Here is a 27425-nt window from a genome sequence, read left to right as displayed (position 1 = left end):
CGTGATGGTCCTGCCAGCTCCCTACATACTGTCAAGGGAGATAAGGTCCCTGTAATACATGTAAAGAACATGTTGGGAAAAGCAGTTTGGGTCCTTCCAGCTTCTGGGAAGGGCAAACCTCTTCGTGGAACTGTTTTTGCCCAGGGACCTGGGTGCACTTGGTGGGTGATGCAGGAAAATCGGGATGTTCAATGTGTGCCACAGGGGAATTTGATGATGGGAGAGCAAAATCAGTAATTTCAAGTATATGTACTTGTGTTCAGTGTTTGATAATTGATTATACTTATGTTTGTTTGTATATATATTAAGAATGCTGTTATGATGTGGAATAAGGGGTGGAATGTCATGGTTTTATGATTTTTGGTTATCAGTATTCCACATCACAACATCATGCAGTGTACTGGGAGCTAAGGAGCAAATGCTTTAGTTCCGGGTACCTGTCTGGAAGAGAAGAACAACTACGTTCCCCAAGAGCCTTTTTGAGTACTGTTATCATTCCTGCTCAAGGGAACAGATATAAGGGCGCAGGTCATCTGACTTGCCCTTCTTCTCGTCTCGCCGTTCTCCCTGTCAAATCGGCTCGCTACTGCTGCTCCTGACTGCACGCAAGGCTTCAGTATTAGCGTAAGGCCTTTGGCTCGCGGACAATCTTTCTCTCAATTATTGTTGATTTATATTGTATTATAGTGCGTTATCTTACATACCGATACTATATTTAGTAAATTAGTTTGTTTCTCCTCAGATCCTTGCCGCTGTTTTTAATTATTTTGGGGTCCCCTGTTTCCCTTCCTGGAGGCGCGGATTTTGCGAAATCCCTCCGCCCCACTAGTCGCGGAACCGGGCCAGACCAGCCCTTAAACCGTTGACAGGGCCAAAAATTGTTATTTTTTGTGATATGTGGAAAAATTGGGGTTTTTTAAGGGTGTGCAGAAAAATGTTTTTATGGGGGGAAACTGTGGTTCTTTTCTGGGATTTCTGAGTACAATTGGGATTCTTCGGGGAAAAATCCTTTTTTGGGGGGAAATTGGAGATTCTGGGAACAAATGTAATTTGCGGGGAAAAATCGGGGATTTTTTGAATTTTTTCCCATTTTTTAGGATTTTTTCACCGTTTTTGGGGATTTTTTTCGACCACTTTTGTTATTTCTGCTCCCTTTTTTGGATTTTTTCACCGTTTTTTTAGGATTTTTTTTTCATATTTTTTGGGATTTTTTCCCCATTTTTGGAGAATTTTTATCCCATTTTTGGGGATTTTCCCCACTTTTGGGGGATTTTTTCACCCTTATTTGGGGCATTTTTTCAAGTTTTTCGGATTTTTTTCCCTTTTTTTTGTGGTTTTTTTTTTCCCCGTTTGAGGGGATTTTTCCCATTTTTTGTGATTTCTTTCCCCAGTTTTTAGGATTATGTTTCACAGAAGACCAGCCAATAAATATTTTATAAAATGGTTTAATAGATGCATGCAAGTCTGATACAATCATAAATTCACTGAATTAAAATTATTTACTGTCATAGACATCTTATAAAAGCACTGTGATTTATATGGATGGATATAGTTACTGTAGGAAGAATTATTTAGACCAATTCAGTTACACATTAAAGACCCATTCTTTAAATTCTCTTTCAGCAACATTCCAGCAAGAGAAACAGCATAGTATAAAAAGTGTACAGCAAAGATTGTTTTTATCATGACCATCAAATTCTACAAACTGTAAATAGAATGTCAAGTGGTTGAAACGGTCAAAGTCATCATAATTGTAACCAGGCAGAAATTACAATAAGAAATGTAATCCAATTATACATTGTTTTCAGTTGTGTATTCTTTTCCAACAAGACGGAAAAGCTTTGACAATTGGACATGCTGAAAGTAATTTTCTAATTTCAAGACAGTCACAGCATTTTCTTTGCAGAAGGTAAACTGTACATCAAGATTCATTGTACTTAAGAGCTGGTTCCAAGAGGAAAAGTGCAACTGTTCTGCACAGATAGCTTAAAAAGCTGCTAGTTACAGTGATTCACTAAAATAACCTTTGCTTTCCGGTTGTATAGTTCACACATCACTGGGAATTTGACAGGGTGTTCTATTTTTGGCAAGAGCCAAAAAAACCAAGGCGATACTGGTGTGAGCTGCCGTGCTAGACATGCTGGATCCATGCAGAATTCAGGTTGCTACATGATGTTATTAGACACCGAATACTGATTTTGTTTTTGTTGAAGCAGTTCTGTAATAGCCAACAGCTTCTTAAGAACATGCTGTAGAAAAAAAAAAAAGTATACAACTCTACATTAGCAACCAGAGAAAAAAACTTTCTTTTTTGAGAAGCATCAACATTTGCCTACCAGACTTGCAATTAAGTAGCTTACAGTATATATTAACATCCACATCCCAGAACTGCCACAGCTCCAATTCCCTAATCATTAAGACATTACTTCAAAAGGCAACTTTAAAACACGAATATGAAATTTGTCAGCATCCACGAAGACCCATTTAGTCTTGCCATCTTAATCAGAAAGATGAATTGACTGAAGGAAAAGGGAAAAAAAATCATGAGTTTTATTTATGGAAATGCACAAGGAGAAATTTCTCCTCTAAAGTCAAAGGAAGTATACTGAGGAAACAGTACCAAGTCTGTAATCATTAAGTACTTCAGATATAGGCCTCATAAAAGAAATTATATTCGTCATTTGTAAGCAACACATATTTAGTACCAAAGGCTTCTACTATCCTGTCTTGCCAGTTGAGACTATTAGTAGCTGTGAATGAATTATGAATTTGAACATGACATTTTGTCCTGATAATGCTAGTAAAGACAGACTACTTAAATAATCTCCTGCACAACACAGTATAATAGCCAAGCATAGCAAAACATATTACCATGTAATAAATAGAATTATCTACTTGAAGTTCATTATAATTAGTAGACCATAGGCAAGTACATTTCATTGTTTCAAAATACTACAAAAATAATAATTTCAACTTTTTTGCCTCTTAAAAAATAAGTTTTCATAGAAGTTACATACAAGTTTAATAGTCAGAAAAGGATAACCATTTATAGTAAGTTTGCTTAATAGTTGAAACAGAGCTGTCATTTATAGCGTTTGCTTGAGAAGCTTGTTGTTTGTTTATAAATGTAATAAATAAGGAAGCAGAAGCGAAGTAGCAATAGAAAGTGAAGTACAAATTAAGATATTTATCACTCACACTGCTGACCAGAAATACAAAATAGAAAAGAAAGCAATAACTCCAGACCTATGATTTTTGTTAACCTCTGTAGTTTACCTGCATTACACCTCGCTCGTTACTGAGTGTCCGAAGTTCATCTGAATGTGCAACACACATCTCATGCAAGGCTGCCAGATAACGAGATAAGTCAGTTCTAGAATGCTCCGTAGTGTCTGGAAGCTCAGGAACATTCTTTAACAAAAACGATGAGAGCAGTCTTAGAATGGTGAGCACCCAGGCATACAGAAAATTAAATTACAAGTTTTTGGACTAGCCAACAGTTCTTTTGATACTGCAAACAAGTACTGCAATGGTTTTCTTCATAATTAAGTTTTCTTGTCCATGTTTTCTATTAGAAATTATGTATTTCCTTCTCTCCACAAGCATCTATTTAATAAAGACATTTCAATTATGGTTGCACTTTTCATACGGAGTGATTACTAAATAAACAATTCCTATTCCTACTAGGAAGGTTCTATTAAAAGGTCTAATGTTGCTATGCTACCTCTGAGCTGATCAGAAAGATGGCGAGAATGGGCACTCCTATTATATCCACCCTGCAAATAAAAGGAGGATCCATTCATTAGGTGTGGGTTTTTTTTTTGTTGTTGTTAAACTGAACATAATGCTAAAACTGAACACAATGCTTTCAATAAAGAAAATATCAAATTTTTCACTGTCTGGTCAAAACCACATTACAAATTACACAGAAGAACTGGTTTTAAAATATATTTTAAAAGATTGGTATTTTTGGCAAAAAAAAAACCATAATCTTCAGGGAGAAGCTCAAAAATTAGATCTGATATATACAGCAGTGCTAAATTAATATATTTTTTGCTATGCTATGTTGCTATGCAACTTCCAATAGCTTTATTTTTTTTTTAAACCACTTACTTACCCCAAGTTCATCTAAGAACATGATCATGCGATGTTTGTTACTCTTGATGAATGGATTTACCCCTTCCATATATGGCTCCTAGCAATTTTAACAAGTATTTATTAGAACAAATCAATTCCAATTTAGTCCTAACTGAAGTGAACACATTGTCAGAAACAAGTGAATCACAAAACACGAATGTGTCATCTGGAGTAAAATTATTTTTTCCAAGTGAATTTAGAATGACTGGTGTACAACCAGTCAAAAGATAACATTTTTGCATTCCTGATGAATTCAAAAATTGCTTATATATGCAGTTACATGAAAATTTCAATTTAAGATAGGCATTTCTCCAATACATAGCTTCAGTAAAAAAAAACGCACATTTTAGATGAAACATGGAAATATTTAGGTCGCTCTGAAAGTAATGCCTCATTTATTTCTATGGAAACTACAACAGATACAAAGAGCACAATATCACTATTTGAAAGATCAAATTCTAAGTTACAAAACACTATTTTTCAACATAGACACCACCATTAGCTATGCACTTTCAACAGCGATGAACAAGAGCCTGCATGTCGTCTGTTGCATGGCAACAAAATGTAATGGAATAATGGAGGGAAGATTCAACCTCTACTGCCATACTACCAACACCTGCCTCTGACGTAGTAGGCCAAAGTAATAAAATAGGAGGTACTGCCTCAAAGCAGCCCTTGAAAGTGCCCTCCATCTTGTTCTTTCATTAATATTTAAATTCCAAGTTGTGAGTGTAAAACAAGCAGTTTTATAATGGCAGACTGAAGTCTCTTTTTCTTTATCCCTAAGGCAACAAATTTATCATTCAGCCATGTTATGGCTTGGGAACCAGAACAGACCATAGAATCATAGAATCACAGAATCATAGAATCACCAAGGTTGGAAAAGACCTCTAAGATCATCCAGTCCAACCATTCACCTATCACCAATATTTCCCACTAAACCATGTCTTTCAGTACATCATCTACTCTTTTCTTGAACACCTCCAGGGAAGACATCACCACCACCTCTCTGGGCAGCCTGTTCCAGTACCTGAGCATTCACTCACAGAAGTAGTATTTCTTAACGTCCAATCTGAATCTCCCCTGGTGCAACTTGAGGCTATACCCTCTAGTCCTATTGCTAGTTACATGGGAGAAGAGGTTGACCTCCACCTCACCACAACCTCCCTTCAGGTGGCTGTAGAGAGCGATAAGGTCACCCCTGAGCCTCCTCTTCTCCAAATTGGACAATTCCAGCTCCCTCAGCTGCTCCTCAAAAGGTCTGTGCTCCAGACCCCTCACCAGCTTTGTTGCCCTCCTCTGAACATGCTCTAGGGCCTCCATGTCTTTCTTGCAGTGAGTGGCCCAAAACTGAACACAGTACTTGAGGTGTGGCCTCACCAGTGTTGAGTACAGAGGGATGATCACTTTCCTGCTCCTGCTAGCAACACTGTTTCTGACACAAGCCAGGATGCCACTGGCCTTCTTGGCCACCTGGGCACAATGCTGGCTCATGTTCAGCCAATATCAATATCAACCAATATCCCCAGGTCTGTTTCCTCTTCACAGTCGTCCATCCACTCTGCCCTAAGCTTGTAGCATTGCCTGGGGTTGTTGTGGCCAAAGTGCAGGACCCAGCACTTGGTCTTGTTGAACCTCATCCCAATGACCTCAGCCCAGCTAGATCGACGCTTCCAATTCGGTGTCATCTGCAAACCTACTGAGGGTGCACTCAACGCGATCGTGCAACTTTTGCCTACAGCTCACAGAATGCCTTATCCGTCTCTTCCTCCTGGTTAGGCTGTCTATAACAGACCCCCACCAGGATGTCAGCCTTGATGGTCCTCACCCGGATCCTTACCCATACTGATTCAACCTTATCTTTCCCAGTCCCAAGCTCAACAACATCAAAACACTCTCTAACGTAGAGACCCACACCACCACCCCTCCTTCCTTGCCTCTCCCTTCTGAAGAGCTTTCACATGGTTTTATGATTTTTCTTATCAGTGTTCCACATCATAACATCATGTAGAGCACATCATGTAGAGTTTGAGAATTAATACTCCAGTTATGCTGTGTGGGATCCCCTGGGAAACTGTCCCTAAGGGCATGGGTACAGAACAAAACTGGCAGCTCTTTAAGGACACCCTTCTGAGAGCGCAACGACTCTCCATCCCCCAGCAGAAGAAGTCGAGCAGGGGAGGCAGGTGACAGTCGTGGCTGTGCAAGGACCTACAGCTTAAACTGAGAGAAAAGGGGGAAATGTACAGGAAGTGGAAGCAGGGCTGTGTAGCCTGGGAGGAATACAGGGCTGTAGTCTGTGTGTGTAGAGATAGGATTAGGAAAGCCAAGGCGCAGATAGAGCTGAACTTGGCGAGGGATGTGAAAGATAACAAGAAGGGGTTCTACAGGTACATAGGCAGGAGGAGACAGGGCAAGGAGAGTGTTCCCCCTCTGATGAAAGGTAATGGGGAGCTGGTTTCCTCAGACATAGAAAAAACTGAGGTACTCAATGAGTGCTTTGCCTCAGTCTTCACCGGTGGTCAGGCTTCCCATGTCTGCCAGGACCACGAACCTCTAGGTGAGGGTGTGGGGAGTGGTTTCTGTCCCACTGTAACGGTGAAACAAGTCCAAGACCTCCTCATGAAATTGAACGTGTATAAGTACATAGGGCTGCATGATATCCATCCTAGGGTTCTGAAAGAGACGGCTGATGTGGTTGCTGAGCCACTCTCCATCATATTTGAAAAATCATGGCTGTCTGGTGAAGTCCCCGGTGACTGGAAAAAGGGAAACATTACTCCCATTTTTAAGAAAGGGAGAAAGGAAGACCCGGGGAACTACAAGCCGGTGAGCCTCACCTCTGTGCCTGGGAAGATCATGGAGCAGATCCTCCTTGAAGCTATGTTAAGGCACATACAAGACAAAGAGGTGGTTCAAGACAGCCAACAGGGCTTCACCAAGGGCAGATCATGCCTGACCAATCTGGTGGCCTTCTATGATGGAGTGACGGCATCGGTGGATGGGAGAAGGGCGGTGGATGTCATCTACCTGGACTTCTGCAAGGCCTTTGACATGGTCCCTCACCACATCCTTCTCTCTAAATTGGAGAGGTATGGATTTGAAGGATGGACTGTTCAGTGGATTAAAAATTGTTTGGCTGGATGCAGCCAAAGGGTTGTGATCAATGGTTCTGTGACAGGGTGGAGGCCAGTCACAAGCGGTGTCCCTCAGGGGTTGGTCTTGGGACCGGTGCTCTTCAACATCTTCATCAATGACAGACGATGACATTGATTGCACCCTCAGCAAGTTTGCGGATGACACCAAGCTGAGCGGTGCAGTCGATACACTGGAAGGAAGGGAAGCCATCCAGAGGGACCTGGACAGGCTGGAGAAGTGGGCCCATGAAAACCTAATGAGGTTCAATAAGGCCAAGTGCAGGGTTCTGCACTTGGGTCGGAGCAATCCCAGGTATTTATACAAACTGGGGGAAGATCTCCTTGAGAGCAGCCCTGCGGAGAAGGACTTGGGGGTCCTGGTAGACGAGAAGCTGGACATGAGCCAGCAGTGTGCGCTTGCAGCCCGGAAGGCCAACTGTGTTCTGGGCTGCATTAAAAGAGGGGTGGCCAGCAGGGAGAGGGAGGTGATTGTGCCCCTCTACTCAGCTCTTGTGAGGCCCCATCTGGAGTACTGTGTCCAGGCCTGGGGCCCCCAGTACAGGAAGGACGTGGAGCTCTTGGAGCAGGTCCAGAGGAGGGCCACTAAGATGACCAGAGGGCTGGAGCACCTCTCCTATGAGGAAAGATTGACAGAACTGGGTTTGTTTAGCCTGGAGAAGAGAAGGCTCCGGGAAGATCTCATTGTGGCCTTCCAGTACTTGAAGGGGGCATATAAACAGGAGGGGGAGTGGTTGTTCACGAGAGCGGATAGTGATACGACAATGAGGAATGGTTTTAAATTGAGACAGGGAAGGTTTAGGTTGGATATTAGGAGGAAACGTTTCACCCAGAAGGTGGTGACATGCTGGAACAGGTTGCCCAAGGAGGTTGTGGATGCCCCATCCCTGGAGGCATTCAAGGCCAGGCTGGATGTGGCTCTGGGCACCCTGGTCTGGTGGTTGGTGACCCTGCACATAGCAGGGAGGTTCGGACTTGATGATCGTTGCGGTCGTTTTCAACCCAGGCCATTCTATGATTCTATGTAGATCATAGAGGAACTGTTTGCAGAGGGAGCTGCTAATTTTACAGGACTTGTGACTTTTAAACAGTCTCCCAGTCTCTCCCTTGAATCCGTTGCGCGTTTTTTGAATGTTCACATGATGATCACGTAGTCAGTCCCTCTGAATGTACTCCTGTTCATGTCACCCAGGATCAGTATTTATAACATTTTGAGGAAGCCTCCTCCAAACCCACAGAATACTGAGTGGCAGGGAGAGTGTGGAGAGGCTTGGCAGAGACTTTAGAGAGATGGGCATCCCGGTGTCATGGGACTGAAGAAGAGAAGAACTACATCCCCCAACGGACTGTTTACTGTTCTGTTACTGTTTCCGCTCAGAGGGAAAAGATAAAAGCGTGCAGATCACTTTCCCTGCCCCTTTTTTGTCATCTAGCTTGTCTCTGTTGTGGGTGCTGTCTTGTCACAGCATCAGAGTAAGGCCTTCGGCTTTCGGACACACTCTTTCATTTAATTTATTTATTAGCTTCAGCTCTAATGATATTGTATTATTGTATTGTATTACAGTGTGTTATCTTGCATTCCGATATCTTACTTAGTGAATTAGTCTGTTTCTCCTCAGATTGTTGCCGCTGTTTTGTTTTTAGGCCCATCTCTCTACCCTTTTTCCCTTTTTTTTCCCTTTTCCCTCTCCCGGGGCATGGATCCATGGGTCCCTCTGCCCCGCTAGTCATGGAACTGGGCCAAACCAGCCCATAAACCGCTGACATTCTTGGTGGAGACTGCAGGCATAGGCCTCTTTTTTGGCTTTTAGAATGAAACCCCGGTGTTATGGGACTTCACTTCTGAACACCTGCAAGATCCTGAGAGCCTAAGCAGATATTTGAGACAGGGATGTTGTGGCTCAGGTAGATCTGAGGAGGCACAAATGATTTGGGGCCCGGCTTATGCTTACCGGACCTTATTCAATACTATCTCAGAGAGGGAGAGGTTTTCTGAAAATGAGAGAGTCTCCACACCGAAAGGGAGAGTTTCCAGGAGACTGTCAAATCTGAAAGAGAGAGTCTCTGAGCTGAAAGGGAGAATCTACATGCCAAGAGGGAGAGTTTCCAGGAGAGAGTCCAAGCCGAGACAGAGAATCTCTAGGTTCAGAAAGAGTCTTCTTGCTGGGAAACAGAGTCTCCAAGATGAAAAACAGAGTTTCCAGGAGAGAGTCCAAACTGAGAGGGAGAATCTCCTAGGCGAGTAAGAGATTCACCTAGTCAGGAAAGGGAATCTCCAAATCTGGCAAGAGTGTCTCTGATCTGAGAAGGAAAAACTCCAAGTCAAAAGTGAAGATCTTCGAGCTCAGAGAATGAATCTCCAATCACGATGAGAAACCCCCTGAAATGACAAGACACCTTATGATCCGAGCGGGACAACCTCCAAACCAAGCGAGACTCCCTTCAATCCAAACTTGACAGTCTCCAAACAGAATGAGACAGCCTTCAATCTCAACAAGACACACTCCAAACTGAGACAGACTTTCTCCAATCCTAACTAGACAGTCTTTAATCTAAACAAGACACCCTCCAACCCGAACGGGACACCCTCCAATCTGAATGAGACACCCTCCATTCAGAGCGAGGCACCTTTCAGTCCATGCTTGACAGTCTCCATACCGAATGAGACACCCTCCAATCCAAGCTAAACAGTCGCCAAACTGAACAAGTCAAACTTCAATCTCAACGAGACTTGCTCCAAGCAGAACGAGACCTCCACCTAACTGAATATGACAGACTATGAGCTGAGAGCGTTGAAACTGACCAACCTGATCAATCACAGGAGGCACCAGAATCCGTGTCAGTTGCGCCTGTAAGAGGACAGAAGATGAAACGAATGTTGCCTTATTTAGAACAGAAGAAAGAGGAGAGTAGAGAAACAAGGTCCAGTGGAACCACCCCTAAGTCCAGGGGAGGAGCCCTCAACAAGATCCCAGTCACCAATGCCCAGGAGGGTAACAACAAGTCTGGAAAGAGTAGGAGGTGAGCAAGACATTGTCACCATTATCACTCGACCTCTGAAAATTAATGAAATTCGAGGTTCGAGACAAGACTTTGCACGGCACCCAAATGAACCCACTGTCACCTGGTTACTTCAGTGTTGGGACAATGGGGCCAACAGTGTGTCGCTAGATAGTAGAGAAGCTCACCAACTGGGAAGCATTGCTGGGGACTCAGCCATTGACAGAGGTATTAGTACATGCCAGAATGAGGCCTTCACCCTCTGGAAGCGGACGCTGTTAGCCGTAAAGGAAAAATACCCCTTCAAAGACAATCTGATGCCTGAGATAAAGAAATGGACTGCTATGGAAAAAGACATCCATTATCTGACAGAATACGCCGTGGTGGAAACGTTACCCGACCGCGCATTCGTTCCTGACAATCCAAACCAAGAGCATGACCCTGAGAGAGCCAGGTGTACACCAAATACGTGGCGTATATTCACAAGGACTGCACCAGAAAGGTACGCCAGTACATTAGCAGCAATGTATGGCAGAGGGCAAAAAAGACCCCTTTTAAATGGACTGATTAATAGACTTCATGACACTGAGTTACTTTTAACCCCTCTACGAGCTTGTGTTTCAGTCACTGCAAAAGAAACTGAAAAACTTGACATAATGGAGACTAATCAAGAAGTTACGATGTACAAACTGTCTACTGTGATTTATTAACCAGTGGTATCAGAGACACCTGATGGGGATGAGGATTATCAAAGCAGCCTACTGAGGAGCGGATTAAACTGGTTTCCTCTCAAAATGCAACATTCAATATCTCAGCTATCAAAGGACATTCTCCTACACCAGCAAGTGACAAAAGTAAGACTACGTCGCGTATTGCCTTGTGGAGTTACCGATGTGAGCATGGAGAAGATCCGAAGACGTGGCATAAAAAACCCACTCCTGCACTTCAAGCACGGGTAAAAGAATTACAAGACAGATCAACCACCCAAGTGATCTTCTCCAAAAAAGTGATTGCTCCAGCTGCAGGGGGACAGGGCAAAAGCTGTAAGAATGATAGAGGAAACAAACAGAGGGGCCCTGCCCCCAGCCAGAGTGGGGAAAGGGATAATAGAGTGTATTGGACTGTGTGGATTAGATGGCCTGGCACATCAGAACCACAGAAATATAAGGCACTGGTGGACACTGGTGCACAGTGTACCCTAATGCCCTCGAGTCACCAAGGGACAAAATCAATTTATATTCATGGGGTGACTGGGGGTTCCCAAGAGTTGACTGTGTTGGAGGCTGAAATAAGTCTCACGGGCAAAGACTGGCAAAAGCATCCTATCGTGACTGGTCCAGGGGCTCCATGTATACTTGGTATTGATTACCTCAGAAGGGGATACTTTAAGGATCCCAAAGGGTATCGATGGGCCTTTGGAATAGCTGCTGTAGACACAGAAGGTGTTAAACAGTTGTCTGCATTGCCTGGCCTATCAGAAGATCCATCTGTTGTGGGTTTGCTACGAGTAAAAGAGCAACAGGTACCGATTGCCACAAAAACGGTGCACAGATGGCAGTACCGCACTAACAGGGACTTCTTGCTCCCCATTCTGAAGTTGATTCATCCACTAGAGAGTCAGGGAGTGATCATCAAAACTCACTCACCTTTTAACAGCCCCATATGGCCAGTGCGTAAAGCTAGTGGAGAATGGAGGCTGACGGTAGACTACCGTGGCCTGAATGAAGTCACACCCCCACTGAGTGCTGCTGTGCCGGACATGCTAGAACTCTAATATGAACTGGAGTCAAAAGCAGCCAAGTGGTATGCCACCACTGACATTGCTAATGCTTTCTTTTCAATTCCATTGGCCACGGAATGCAGGCCGCAGTTTGCTTTCATCTGGAGGGGCGTTCAGTATACCTGGAATTGTTTGTTCCAGGGGTGGAAACACAGCCCAACAATTTGCCATGGGTTGATTCAAGCTGCACTGGAACAGGGAGGTGCTCTTGAACACTTACAGTACATTGACGATATTATTGTGTGGGGCAACACAGCAAGGGAAGTTTTTGAGAAGGGAGAGCAAGTAATCCAGATCCTTCTTAGTGCTGGTTTCGCTATTAAGCGAAGCAAAGTGAAAGGACCTGCACAAGAGATCCAGTTCCTAGGTATAAAGTGGCAAAATGAACATCGTCACATCCCAGCAGATGTGGCGGACAAAATCACTGCCATGTCTCCGCCCATGTCATGGTTTTGTAACTTTGCTATTGGTATTCCACATCATAACATCATGGACAAAAGAGAAGAACTACGTATCCCAGAGGACCTCACGGTCAGAGAAGGAAGATACATCACGGAAGATACATCATCTCGTTGTGCGCGGTCTCTTCTTCACTTTCACTTGCTACCGGGAGAGGAGTGGGTGTGCTTTCCAAGCCGGGCGCCTTCATCAAGTAGGGCTTTCGGTTTCAGAAACTCTCTCACTCTCTCTCTCTCTCTCTCTCTATCGCTCTTTCGCTCTCTATCATTTTATTTGATTTATTATCCTTACTCCCAATTAGATTGTATTATATCGTGTCATCTTGCATTCCAACATCGTAGTTAGTAAATTAAGTTCTTCTTCTTAGATCGTTGTCGCTGCTCCTTTTTTTTCTCGGGAAGCCGGGGGGGGGGCCGCGAGCCTACTGCCCCCCCCGTCATGGGCACAGATCTATCTAGATAACTCCGTGACACTACATTAGCAATTCTCAATTGTCTTCTTTATATGGATATTCCTAAAGAAAATGCATTTATTTTACCATTATATTTCTTTGCAGAGAGATGTCTTGCCTGCGTCTCCTCTCCCATTTTTCCAACTCCAACACTGAAATTACTTGAGTATGGCTGCTACCCTTTTGGTCAATGACAGACAAAAATACCAGTTCACTACTTCCACTGTTGTCTTTGAAACAAATATCTGAATTTACGTGTTCTCATAGCATGAAGATATGATTGCATCACACTCTACAAATATCTACTAGTATGGTCATTAATTCATCAGTTATTTTAACAGACTATTTCTGTTGTTCATACTACCAGATTCAAAATCTTCATGATATGCACTAAATCATTCACACAAGTTTCTAGATTACTCATTGTCAAAATGAGTAATTAGTCCTCTTCCCTGTACAGACAGACTTCATGCTAATGCTCTAAATTAAGTTCCTGTGCAGCTCCAACTGAAGAGGATAGGACAAACTGCAGGAACAAGGCCTCCTTGCGGATGAAAACGCTCAGGTCACACATCAGGCTTTGTACAAGAAAACAGCAACAGATATTTGCATGTATTAAACAGGAACATTGAAATGTATTGAAAATGCAGTTCTAGGCTGTCCTATGTAAAATTATATTCACCTTAGCTCCAAATTCAACCAGATTTGCTAAATTCTGCACAGACTTGGCAACCAGCGTCAGCGTTCTTGCAGCAGTAGGGGAAGGGGAATCTGAGAGGAACAGAAAGCAGAGAGTTACTGACTATTTCATTGAAAACTACCACCAGTCACATGAAAATTAAGTTCTTCTACAATTTTATTTTAAAACAGAGTTAATTAATTTGAATTCTGTAACAGAACTACATGTGGAAAATCTCATGGTCAAGTAAACTTGTTGCTTTATTTTAGTAATCATGTCCACAGAAAATTATTAATAGGTATATCTGACTTTCTGTGCTAGTTGCTTATAGAACAAAGTAAACAAGTGTTCCTCAGAAGCTTTAGGTCAATAGACATACTAGCTGTTGTATCTGTAAGACTTCAACTACATGTAAGTTTAAAATGCCCAGAGATATTTCTAGGTGCTTAAGCCAACTGCCATGGAAGAATTTGTGTCCTAACCATTATAGTTTCATAACAGAGGCCCAGGTCAGTTGCGTCAGATGTGGTTCCCTGATGCATGCCAACAGCAAATCACACCTAAGAACTGTTTGGGAGAATGCCATTCGATATCAGCCAGAACTATGCTGCAGATCAGTATAGCAATTCCACAGTGCTGTTTTAGAAAACAGGAATAGTCCCTGTCACTGCTTTATTTATTGATATAGAGGCATTCTAGAAAAAGAGCATAAAAAAATGAGTAACTCTTTATTCAACTATTCAACACTTTTAACATTTGCTTTAATAGTTCTGATTGGCTTGCCTAAGTATGGCCTTTAGTCAAACAAGATTACTATCTCAAGTCCACACAATCCATTCTTCTTAAATGCTATCCCTCTCATCTTTAAGTACAGTCTGTCTCAAATGAGGATTCTTGTTGACTCAAAGTAGACATTTCTTCAACTTCTAGAAGCTATTTAAGCAAACATTTTCAGACAAATTATTCAAACATAATTTTTAGGTGCATAAATGTATTCCAGACTCTGCAGGCATTTTCAACTTTATAGATCTTGTTCATCTAAGAGATGCATTTATTGTCTTTTTTGGGGTCCTCCCCTCACTCCTGGAATATATTACACAGTGCTAGAGCTCAACATTATATTATTTAAACACCAATAAAGCATGCTTTGGGAATAAACCCTGTCTAACTTTTGAGGGTAAAAACCATGTGCTGGCTCCTTAGGTGAGAAAGTCAATCAACTGATACGGATAATGTGACTTTGGACATGGTGTTCAAAAGACTTCATTTTTTGTTAAATTAGGCACTAATTTAAGTATAAGTTTAAGTATAATGCTACTTAAAGTGTGAATTCAATCTGAAGCATAATCACCTGAGATGATATTAAACATCCTTGGATTCAGTATAGCAGGACAAATCAGTCGAAGAAAAACAAAGCCACTGAAATTGGAAGAAAATTGTATTCTGTTCAATAATGAAGTTAAAGAATAATGTAAAATTATGTAGCCTTTAAACATTTAAGTCAGTGTGAAACCTTTCTGAGATATGTGACAACCAATCAGTCAGCACCCTGTAAATATGTATGTTAATTAATAATTTCTTGTTATGATTTAAACTGTGAGAAAAACTGAAATTAAAACGGGCATGTTGATTTCCCAATTAAGGTGAACCTCTGAAACCACTTGGGAAAAGCTTAACTGTAAAGCCATACTGAAGTCTGTAGGCTAAGACTGCACTGGCTTTCAGGAGGAGCACTTGGTCTCAGAAGTGACACGTAGCAGTAGGGTTAATATATCTTCTGTCTAAGACATTTGAATTCTAATATATTGTGTTATAGAAGTTTCCCATTTCTCGGAGAACTATGGATTACAGGCTGACAAAAGAGTCGGTGTGAAACAAAAAATATTTTTTGTGGGATAAACTTGAAACTACGAGGAAATCAATAATTTTGAAGTTGTGGCACATACACAAATTTCTCTTTTAGATGACCTGAAGTGGAAGACAACTGGGATATGAATCTAAGACGGACCTTGCAGATACAGAAGATTTGGTGCTTCTTACAGTGGTCAAGCTAAATTAAAAATGAGTCAATACCTATATATGGGTTTTTACAACCAGACGCCACTTATTGAATGATATAGAAGGGAAGATACCCAGACACTTACAAACTGGCCACCTGTCTCTTAATACTTAAGTATTCTTGGATCAAAATCAGTGCAATAAAATGTAATATTCTTCACTGGAGGCTGCAAAAAATTATACTCCAGAGACAAGTCAGAAGTATTCACTTACGAAGGCTAAGGTGGTGTGAAAGGGGTTCAGAATTTATAGCATCCAGCAGAGACCCCAGGAAAACTGAATGAAAAATGTATCAATTTAAGGAAAGCCACATGGCAGTTCCTAGAGGTAGAAAAGAACAGAGAGACGTGGTATTTGCTTCTAAGTTCTGCACCTTTGCAATAGGCTAGCCCCAACGTCTCCAATAAGAGCAGCCTCATTTTGAAGGCAAACCCCATCCCAAGGATACTGGTACTTAGGGACATGGTTTAGTGGGCAATATTGGTAGTAGGTGGATGGTTGGACTAGATGATCTTAGAGATCTTTTCAAACCTTAATGATTCTTCAATTCTATGACATAAGTCAAAGCGATAAACAAGAGCTAATGACCAATCATCTGGTATACTGTTCAATGAAAGATTAACCAGTAAATCATATCAGTAACAGATGCAATAATAATAATAAAATAAAGTGAATGTAGAAGAGATGAATCACTGATATCCTTAAACTTCCAGTTTCAGAAAGAGAGTATCAAGATTTAGAAAGACAGTCATTTAGAAAGACAATGTCAAGATCTCATTCTTGTCAAAGATTTTTGTTTGGCCTATACTGGTTGGCAATTGACAGTGTTAAAGGAAGAAGTAATTGTTCAATTCATTTATGAACACAAACTGGAGTTTTTGTACTCAGCACCAGTTCAGAGGAGCCAGGTTCAGTAGCCTGCAACATGTTTACAAAGGTTCTAGAATGTTTCAACATGATTGGATTGGAGCAGAGAAATGAAACAAAACTGAGACACCATAGAATTATGTTTTCAGAAATGAACACTCCGTTGATTCTGAGTGATCAGCACTGGGAATCTCCACTGATATAGAGAGCTATATATATATTGCAGTGCTGACAGTATATCAGTGAAATCTAATGACAGTCCAATAATCTTTTTGAGAAAATATTAGTTTCCTTATGTTGGTTTTGCATTTCAAACGACATTCATCTTAACATGTAAGATGCACTACACAGGAGTTCCTGGATAAGGAACTCCTGGATAAGTTCCTGGATAAGTTCCTGGATAAGTTCTCCCAGATTGCATATGACAGGAATATCATCTTGAGAGATCACTGCTCTCTAGAAGTATTACAAAGGTTAATTATCACTTTAAGTTTTTCTCTTTCACAAAATAAAAAAGGAAATTAATATTTTAGAAAAGTCTGCAAAACAACAAAATAAAAGTCAGTTCAAAGTTAAAGCTATTAGGTAACGCTATACTGAACTCTATAACACATCTTTAGAAAAGGCTGTAACAGCATGACTAATTCTGGTGAGCTCTCAGACATTAATTGCGATATCATGCCCCAGTACCATAATGATCTTAAATATTGTTGTAACCTATATAAGTACTGTTAAGCTTTGGCATGGAAAGAAAAATACATAAACACACTGAAGTATGACAATAATGAGATATTAAAAGATAATTTTCAACATAGAACAAAATGACAAGTAACATACCTAACAACTCTTGTTCTCATTGTGGTATTAGTTGGCCACTTGTTTTGAACAGACTTCTGCAAACATCCGTAAATATATCTCAACGTCCTATAAAAATAATAGCTAATTACTCATTCTGTTAAAAATTTCAAAGAATCAAAAAAGCTGGTCAGAAAGGATATAGTCCTACCTCCAGCTTAATGCAGAACTATTATCAGTGCTAGATTTATTATTCAGATATAAGCTTTAAATTAACTTCAAATCTGTTATGACAGTACATATATAAATGGCAAGCAGTCCATGACTAATACACAATTCTATATGTGCAAGTAAAATTCTGACTAAATCTATGTGCGTTAAAACGCTTTGTTTCTTATTTCTTAAATACTCCACTCCTTTCAAAAATGAGAGTACTCTGCAGTATTTCAGATGTTGAGATACACCATTGTCACGGTTTTATAATTTTTTGTTATCAGTATACCACATCATAACATCATGTAGTGCACTGGGAGTTAAAGAGTTGATGCTCCAGGTACAGGTACCTGTCCCAGAAGAGAAGAACTACATCCCCCAACGGACTGTTTACTGTTCTGTTACTGTTTCCGCTCAGAGGGAAAAGATAAAAGCGTGCAGATCACTTTCCCTGCCCCTTTTTTGTCATCTAGCTTGTCTCTGTTGTGGGTGCTGTCTTGTCACAGCATCAGAGTAAGGCCTTCGGCTTTCGGACACACTCTTTCATTTAATTTATTTATTAGCTTCAGCTCTAATGATATTGTATTATTGTATTGTATTACAGTGTGTTATCTTGCATTCCGATATCTTACTTAGTGAATTAGTCTGTTTCTCCTCAGATTGTTGCCGCTGTTTTGTTTTTAGGCCCATCTCTCTACCCTTTTTCCCTTTTTTTCCCTTTTCCCTCTCCCGGGGCATGGATCCATGGGTCCCTCTGCCCCGCTAGTCATGGAACTGGGCCAAACCAGCCCATAAACCGCTGACATTCTTGGTGGAGACTGCAGGCATAGGCCTCTTTTTTGGCTTTTAGAATGAAACCCCGGTGTTATGGGACTTCACTTCTGAACACCTGCAAGATCCTGAGAGCCTAAGCAGATATTTGAGACAGGGATGTTGTGGCTCAGGTAGATCTGAGGAGGCACAAATGATTTGGGGCCCGGCTTATGCTTACCGGACCTTATTCAATACTATCTCAGAGAGGGAGAGGTTTTCTGAAAATGAGAGAGTCTCCACACCGAAAGGGAGAGTTTCCAGGAGACTGTCAAATCTGAAAGAGAGAGTCTCTGAGCTGAAAGGGAGAATCTACATGCCAAGAGGGAGAGTTTCCAGGAGAGAGTCCAAGCCGAGACAGAGAATCTCTAGGTTCAGAAAGAGTGTCTTCTTGCTGGGAAACAGAGTCTCCAAGATGAAAAACAGAGTTTCCAGGAGAGAGTCCAAACTGAGAGGGAGAATCTCCTAGGCGAGTAAGACGTGTTGCAACACATAAGTGGGCTAGAGACCGAGGGGTGGACTTAAGTATGGATGCTATTGCGCAAGTTATTCATGACTGTGACTCATTTTCCATAATTAAACAAGCCAAGAGGATGAAACCTCTCTGGGGGGAAGGGTGATGGCAAAAGTATAAAAATGGGTAGGGGTGGCAGGTTGGTTCTATCACCTTGCCATGATCTTGCAATGGTAAGCGTTATGTGCTTACCATGGTGGAGGCAAGCACTGGGTGACTTGTAACATACACAGTACCCCATGCTACTGCCCAAAACACCATATTGGGTGTTGAGAAACAAGTCCTATGGCGACATGGCACTCCAGAAAGAATTGAGTCTGATAATAGGACTCATTTCAAAAATTCCCTTGTAAATACTTGGGCCAAAGATCATGGCATCAAGTGGATTTATCATATCCCCTATCATGCACCAGCTGCTGTTAAAATTGGACAATACCATGGGTTGTTGATGACCAACCATCTGGTTGGTCAACACTCGAGGTTCTATCAATCGCGATGGTCCTGCCCAACGCAGCTCTCTACATGCTTTCAAGGGAAATAAGATCCCTGCAGTACATGTAAAGAGCATGTTGGGAATTGTTCGCTGTTCTGTTATTGTTTCTGCTCAGAGGGTAAAGATAAATGTGAGCAGGTGCCCCTTTCCCTGCCCCTTTTTCGTCATCTGGGTCATCTCTTTTGCAGGTGCCGTCTCATCACAGCATTAGAGTAAGGCCTTTGCCTTTTGGACACTCTCATTTAATTGATTTATTAGCTTCAATTCTAACTGTATCGTATTATATTGTTTTATAGTGTGTTATCTTGCATTCCGATATCTTATTTAGTAAATTTGTTTCTCCTCAGATCTTTGCCACTGTTTTGTTTTTAGGCCCATCTCTCTACCCTTTTTCCTTTTTTTTTCTCTTTTCCTTTTCTCTGGGCATGGGTCCATTGGTCCCCCCACCCCACTAGTCATGAAACCGGTCTGAACCTGCCCATAAACAGTTGATAACCATATGCCTAAACAAATGAAACTTTTATTGCTAACCTTCATCACCCAACACTTCTGTGCTATTCTGCCATTCTTTGGTGGTTGACCCTGGCCAGCACATAAGACCTCACCCAATCACTTGCTCCCTCCCTCCCTGCTGGATGAGAGAGAGATTCAGATGGGCAAAAGCAAGAAAACCTAATCGGTCAAGATGAAAACAGTCTAATAATTGAGGCAAAATTTGCATGTGCAAGTGAAAAAAAAAAAAAAAAAGATTTCATTCACTACTTTCCATCAGTGGTGTACAGAGCCACGGATATTTCACTTTTTCGACTTCTCATTCTGCCCTGATAGCAAGGCGGCTGGGGGGGCAAAAGGAGCTGGGAGGGAAGAGAACCAAGACAACTGACTTAAACTGGCCAAAGAGATATCTCATACCATACGATATCATGTGAAAAAAATTATAAATCTGAGGGGAGTTGGCCAGAGGGAGGGTTGCTGATTGGGACTGGCTTGGCATTGGTCAGCGAGTGGTGAGCAATTGCTTGTGCATCACGTTTTATATATATGTGTGTGTGATTATTATCATTACTGTTATTTCTCTCTCTTCCTTTTCTGTCTTAGCAGATACTTGTTATCCCAACCCACAAACTCTACTTTTTTTTTCAATTCCATCCCCCATCCTACTGGGAGGGAAGGGAGTGAACGAAAGGCTGTGTGGTGCTTAGGTACCTAACCACAACAGTCTTTGTGGTGCTCAATGTGGGACACAAAGGGTTGAGAAAATGACAGTTCTGACCAGAGTGTGTTAAGAAAAAAATATTTTAAGTGGTATAGTACTTCAGTAGCTGCTGGTCACCATGCTGACCTTCTCATTCACAGTGTGGTTTTATTTGCTTTCAAGGTTGTTTTTCTTAACTCCGTCTGTGTTGTTTATCACCTCTGATGGCTGGCTTAGGATTTTTTATGGTTTTGACAGTTTTTATATAGCACTTGCTCATGTTGTATCAGTCATGGATTTTATTTGGTACTTGTACTCAATAGTGCCATCATTCTCAGACTTCAGGAACTTTGCAGAAGAAACTCTTAATAAGCACACTCTCTACTCCAGGCAAGCTAAAATATTTGTTGAAAATTTTGAATATACCTGGCATATTCAAACTGGTATGATCTTATTGCTATGTCTTCTGCATGTCTTTCTGGTTTTATTTATGGTTAAGAAACTATTCAAAAGTATCATCAGGAGATATACCCTGGGGCAGGATGGCTGTGGGTGGCAGGGTGTGTGGGAGGATATAAGCAGGTATCTATCACAACTGTCACATCCAATGGGTTTGGAACTCACCCCTGAACAAGTGTGGAACCCTAAAAAGCTGACGATGTTACAAAAAGGTGTGCCCTGATCCTGGCATTGCCACAGATTTACAGCTTGCTGCACTGTGCTGGGGCCTGGTCTGCACCTATCAAACAATGTTCAACCCTATTAGGGATCTCCAAAAAGAAAGAAAATGCCTCTGGATCAGACCAACTCTTGTGACTGGTCCTGCGACTGGACCCAGAGAACCAACCAGTGCCAGTATCTGTTGCTTCTATAAGCAAGGTGAAAAAAGTGGCTACAAAAGTTAGATCGTTTAGTAAGGAGAGAAACTCCTACAAAAAGTCATAGAATCACCAAGGTTGGAAAAGATCTCCAAGGTCATCCAGTCCAGCTGTCTACCTACCATCAATATTTCCCCACTAAACTATGTCACAGTACAATATCTAAACGTTTCTTGAACACTTCCAGGAATGGTGACTCAGCCACCATCCTGGACAGCCCATTCCAGCACCTGACCACCCTTTCAGACAAAAGAAGAAAATAAAGCAAAGCCATTAGAAAAATGGAAGGAGGAGGGAGAGATAGAAACAATCTGTCCCCTAATCATGAGTGAGCTGCAAGATATGCAAAAAGATTACAGCCAGGTGAGTATATTGCCACCTGGCTGCTCTGGTGCTGGGATAGTGGGGCCAGTAGCCTGGACTTAGTGGGCTGTGAAGTCAAGCAGCTTTCAAGGGAAAGTGGCAATGACAAAACAATTGAAAAAGGGACACAGTCTTTCACCCTATGGAGGCAACTCTTGTCAGCTGCAAGGAAAGATATCCCTTTAAGGAGGACCTGGTATATTATCCAGGCAAATGGATCTCCACGGAGAAAGGTATCAAGTACTTGAGGGAATTAGCTGTGCTAGAGATGATGTATGACATTAACTTGGGCATTAATCCGAGATCTCTATGACATCAGGTGCATGCAACCTATGTGGCAGAGAGTTCTACAGAGTGCACCGTCATCGTATGCCAGCATCATGACAGGAGTGACCTGGAAAGATAACGAAAGACCAATGGTGGATGAAGTGGCTAACCTTCGACAATATGAAGAAAAATCTCTTCCTCCCTACAGTCCTGTCACAACTGTGGAAAACCTGTTCCAGGAGTTCCAGCAATTCAAAGACAATATGTCTAACACCCCAACTGCGTGGATCAGTATCTCAGATATTATAAATAAGCATTCTTCTACTCGAGATAGAATATAGTGGGTACACACCATGTACCATCCTGTGGTTTTACATGAGTGACCATGGAGAGGATATGAGGAAACGAGATGGAAAATCCACCTCGAACCTAGAAACATAGGTATGTGAGTGGCAGGGGAAAACAGTCACAAGAGAGGGTTCTTCCAGGAAAATGGCGACTCCAGTTTCCAGTGGGCAGTATTCCAGACAGAGTAGATGTTCTCATCTTATTTCTGAGGCTAACAAGGAGCATTCTGTTTCTCATACATCAGAAGTGAGCAACGAATACTATAATCACAACTAGAGGGGCTCTATCTCCAATGTCATGATTTTGTAATTTTGCTATTGGTATTCCACATCATAACATCATGTACAGCCCGAGTAATTAAAGGGTTAATACTCCAGTTCCATGGATTGACAATCTTCCAGATACCTGCTCCTCAAAAGAGAAGAACTACGTATCCCAGAGGACCTCACGGTCAGAGAAGGAAGATATGCCACAGAAGTCACGGGATCTAAGTCACAGGATCAGGCTCACGCTCTCTCCCTCTCTCGAGCCAGGCAGAGGGGTGGGTGTACTTCCAAGCCGTGCACCTTCATCAAGTAGACCTTTCGGTTTTGGAAACTCTCTCTGTCTTATTTTATTTGATGTATTACCCTTACTTTCAATTAGATTGCATTATATTGTGTTATCTTGCATTCCGATATCATAGTTAGTAAAGTAAGTTTTCTTCCTTAGATCATCGCTGCTGCTCCGTTCTTTTTCCCTCTCTGAGCCCAGCTCCCATTCCCCTATCCCTTTCCCTTTTCCTTTCCCATTTTTGGGTGCCAGGGGGCCCACGGGCCTACTGCCCCCTGTCATGGGTGTAGATTTATCTAGATTGATCTAGATAACTCCGTGACAGTTTTTGGTGGAGAATGCGGGTAATCTGAAGCTTTTAATGTTAGCAGAGAAAAGAAAGGATTTCTTTAAGCTGGAGACTGCAAGACTGCAGGGCATTCCTAGTGTGACCTTCATAGACTAGATTACAGACTGGGTAGTCGGCCAAACACTGGACACTATACTGAGTGGTTTTTTTTGTTCTTTTTTTCCCCTCCTTTTTAGCAGCTACTAGCTATGAGTCTGCTCTTTATTGTAGGAGCACTGTATAAGGGATAAAAAACAATTACAATCTTGGAAAATTATTGGCCTATAAGTAACGTCATGATTTCCTGTTGTGGAATTGTGTTCATATATAACCAAATAAGGGCACTGATGGAGACACCTGCCTGGTACTTATATGCAATGTGGCATAATTTGAATTTTGATGCTTACATCCTAGATAGAATAGCTAATTTTACAAACAACTACATCCCAGATGGAATAGCTAACTTTACAAACACCACGATGTTCAAACCTGTTTCCAGGCTTTCTTCTCAGTTTGTCACACGCTTTTCGAATGCCGAGCTAGTGCTCATACTCGTGTGCATGTTATCAATCTCCCTGAATGTATTCCTCTCCATTTGTGCTGTGTGGAAGAAGTCTCCTCCAAAACCAGAGAATGCTGACTGGCAGGGAATATGGAGAGGTTTAGGAAGAATCTTAGAAGCGTGGGGACCCGCAATGTCATGGGATTTCACGCTTGAACATCTGTGGGATCCCGAGAAACTGAGCCAGTATTTGAGTCAGGGATGGTGCGACTTAGATAGATCAAAGGAGGAATGACTTATTTGGGGCTTGCCTTGTGCCTACCGTGCTCTGTATAGTACTATTCTGGAGAGAGAGAGTTTCCGAGCGGAGGTGCAAGCCAAAGGGGGAAATCTCCAAGTGGAATCTGATCAGTCACAGGAGACACCAGTAACAGCATCAGTTGCCCCTGTGGAAGGCAAGAAATGGAAGCGGGTGTCCTCGCATCTAGAACAAAAAAAAAAAAGAAGAGGAGGAGGTAGAGGAAGATCCAGGCGAGGGGACTTCCTCAGAACCAAGAAAGGCAAAAGCAAAAACCAAGAGGCATGAAGAGGAGAGCGATGAAGAGGAGATCTCTATTTCTGTTCGTTGACCACTCAAGATGACTGAAATTCAAAGCTCAAGAAAGGAATTTACATGACGTCCGAATGAAACTCTTGTCACCTGGTTGCTTCGCTGTTGGGATAGTGGGGCCAGTAGCTTGTCTCAAGATGGTAACGAAGCCCACCAACTAGGAGGCATTGTCAGAGACAAATCCATTGACAGAAGAATTAGTAGATGTTTGGATGGAGCTGCAATCCTCTGGGACCGAATGTAAATAGCTGTGAGGGAAAGGTATCCCTACAAAGATATTCTGCAGCCTGCAATGAAAACGTGGGATACAACTGAGAAAGGTATCCAGTATTTGAGGGAAATAGCCCTGGTGGAAATGTTATATGAGTCTAATTTTGCTCCTAATGATCCACGCCAAAACCATGATCCGGAGAGAGTGAGGACAACACCTGAAATATGACAAAAACTTACGACAGCAGCACCAGACAGATACGCCCCCACACTAGTAGCAACATTCCACAGATACGAGGACCAACAGAGAAGACCCCTAGTTTTCAAATTGATTCTTACACTCCAAAACTATGAACAACATCTACCCCCAACTCACGTTTCCATTTCAGCCGTCTCAGAGTTAGCAAATAGACTGGGTGAAGTACGAGAGCAGGTGTCTCTTTTGATTAATCGTGATGAACCCGTAGTAGTATCAGAAACGTTTGACGAGGATCAGGATAAGCAAAGGGGCCTAATGAAAGAACTTATCAAACTAATGAAAATCCAATTAATTAAAGAAGATGGATCCCCCTCCTCACCTGTAACATCAAAAATTTCAGCTATTAAAGGCAAACGCTTTCCTGCTCAAGTGAGGAACAATACTAGGACTGCATCGCGTATTGACTTGTGTTATCTCCGTGACCATGGAGAAGACATGAGGAAGTGGCATGACCAAGCTACTCCTGTAATATGAGCACAGGTGAGACAATTGCAAAACCATGACATCCAACCAGGTGGAGGAGAGGGACAATCAGGTTTATTGAACTGTGAGGATTTGATGGCCTGGCACATCAGAACCATAGGAATCTAAGTTCCAGTGATATAAAGCTCCAGCAGACACTGGTGCAGTGTACTGTAATGCCACCAAGTTATAAAGGGGCAAAAATTTCTAGAGTGATATAGGTATCCCAAGAGCTAATTGTTTTGGAGGCAAAAGTGAGCTTAATCGGAAATGAGTGGCAAAAACACGACTGTGTCAGCCCCAGATGCTCCATGTATTCTTGGCATAGATTACCTCAGTAAAGGGTACTTTAAGGACCCAAAAGGGTAGCAGTGGGGTTTTGGTATAGTTGCCTTGGAGACGGAGGACACTGAGCAGCTGTCTACCTTGCCTGGTCTTTCAGAGGACCCTATTGTAGTGGGGTTCCTAAGAGTAGAAGAACAGCAGGTGCCAATCACTACAACAGTGCAACAGTGGCAATACTGCATCAACCAAGACTCCCTTATTCCAATTTGTCAGGAGAACCAAGGATTAATCAGGAAGACTTGCTCATCCTTCAATAGTACCATATAGCCAGTACAAAAGTCCAGTGGAGAGTGAAGGCTAGCAGTGGACCCATCTTGTTTAAAATCTTTATTGATGATCTAGATGAGGGGATTGAGTGTACCCTCAGTACGTTTGCAGATGACACCAAGTTGGGAGGTAGTGTCAATCTGCCTGAGGCCCTTCAGAGGTATCTAGATAAGCTGGATCGCTGGGCTGACGTGAATGGGATGAGGTTCAACAAGGCCAAGTGCCGAGTCCTGCACTTTGGCCACAATAACCCCATGCAGCGCTATAGGCTTGGGGATGAGTGGCTGGACGACTGTGAAGAGGAAAGGGACCCGGGGGTATTGGCTGACACTCGGCTAAACATGAGCCAACAGTGTGCCCAGGTCACCAAGATGGCCAGTGGCATCCTGGTTTGTGTCAGAAATAATGTTGCTAGCAGGAGCAGGGAAGTGATCTTCCCTCCCTCAGCACTGGTGAGGCCGCACCTCAAGTACTGTGTTCAGTTTTGGGCCCCTCACTGCAAGAAAGACATGGAGGCCCTAGAGCATGTTCAGAGAAGGGCAACAAAGCTGGTGAGGGGTCTGGAGCACAAACCTTATGAGGAGTGGCTGAGGGAGCTGGGATTGTTCAGTCTGGAGAAGAGGAGGAGGCTTAGGGGAGACCTCATTGCACTCTACAGTTTCCTGAAGGGAGGTTGTGATGAGGAGGCTTTTGGCCTCTTCTCCCAGGCAACAAACAGGACCCGAGGAAATGGCCACAAGTTGCACCAGATGAGATTTACGTTAGACATAAGGAAAAACTTTTTCTCTCAGAGAGTGGTCAGGCACTGGAATGGCCTATCCAGGGAGGTGGTAGAGTCGCCGTCCCTGGCAGTGTACAAGAGGCATCTGGATGAGGAGCTACAAGATATGGTTTAGTGGCTTGTAGTAGTAATGGTAATGGGAGGACAGTTGGACTCGATGATTTTGTAGGTTCTTTCCAACCTTGTGATTCTATGATTCTACAGTGAGGGTGGTGAGGCACTGGAACAGGTTGCCTAGTGGTGGATGCCCTGTCCCTGCAGATTTGCAAGATGAGGCTGGATCAGGTCCTGGGGAAACCTCATCTAGCTGCGCATGTCCTTGTTGATTGCAGGGGAGTTAGACTGGAAGACCTTTAGAGGTCCCTTCCAACTGTAAGGATTCTATGGTTTTATGATTCCATTGTGTACCTGAAGGAGATTTGAGGCTGGGCGAGAACAGCCAATAATTTGAATTGTATGATGTTATTTGCTACATAACACTGCATGTCATAATTACTATGGCTGTTATATGCCTTATGAAAAGTATTTACAATGCCTTAGTTTCATCTGGAACCGAATTGTTTTTCTTCATAGTGTCCAGTATGATGTTATGTTTTAGTTTTAGTACCAAAAAAATGTTGATAATACACCAATATTTCTAGTTGTTG

At 42.3% G+C, this 27425-nt stretch overlaps 1 protein-coding gene across 1 annotated transcript in view; it reads right to left on the bottom strand.

The window, feature by feature from the left end:
* Positions 1–1429: 1429 nt before the first annotated feature.
* Positions 1430–27425, bottom strand: part of LOC100859467 (ras GTPase-activating protein 1-like) — a 161929-nt gene continuing 135933 nt past the window's right edge. The window contains exons 20-25 of the mRNA XM_040655196.2: positions 17424–17510; positions 15013–15080; positions 13665–13753; positions 4118–4195; positions 3277–3411; positions 1430–2249 (exon numbers count right to left, since the gene is read on the bottom strand). Of these exons, the coding sequence (XP_040511130.1) occupies positions 2166–2249; positions 3277–3411; positions 4118–4195; positions 13665–13753; positions 15013–15080; positions 17424–17510 (541 nt within the window). The 3' untranslated portion in view covers positions 1430–2165. The remainder of the gene's footprint in view (positions 2250–3276; positions 3412–4117; positions 4196–13664; positions 13754–15012; positions 15081–17423; positions 17511–27425) is intronic.

This window comes from Gallus gallus, chromosome W (genome assembly GCF_016699485.2).
Source record: "Gallus gallus isolate bGalGal1 chromosome W, bGalGal1.mat.broiler.GRCg7b, whole genome shotgun sequence".
NCBI lineage: Eukaryota > Metazoa > Chordata > Aves > Galliformes > Phasianidae > Gallus > Gallus gallus.
This window is presented reverse-complemented; position numbering and strand designations above follow the sequence as displayed.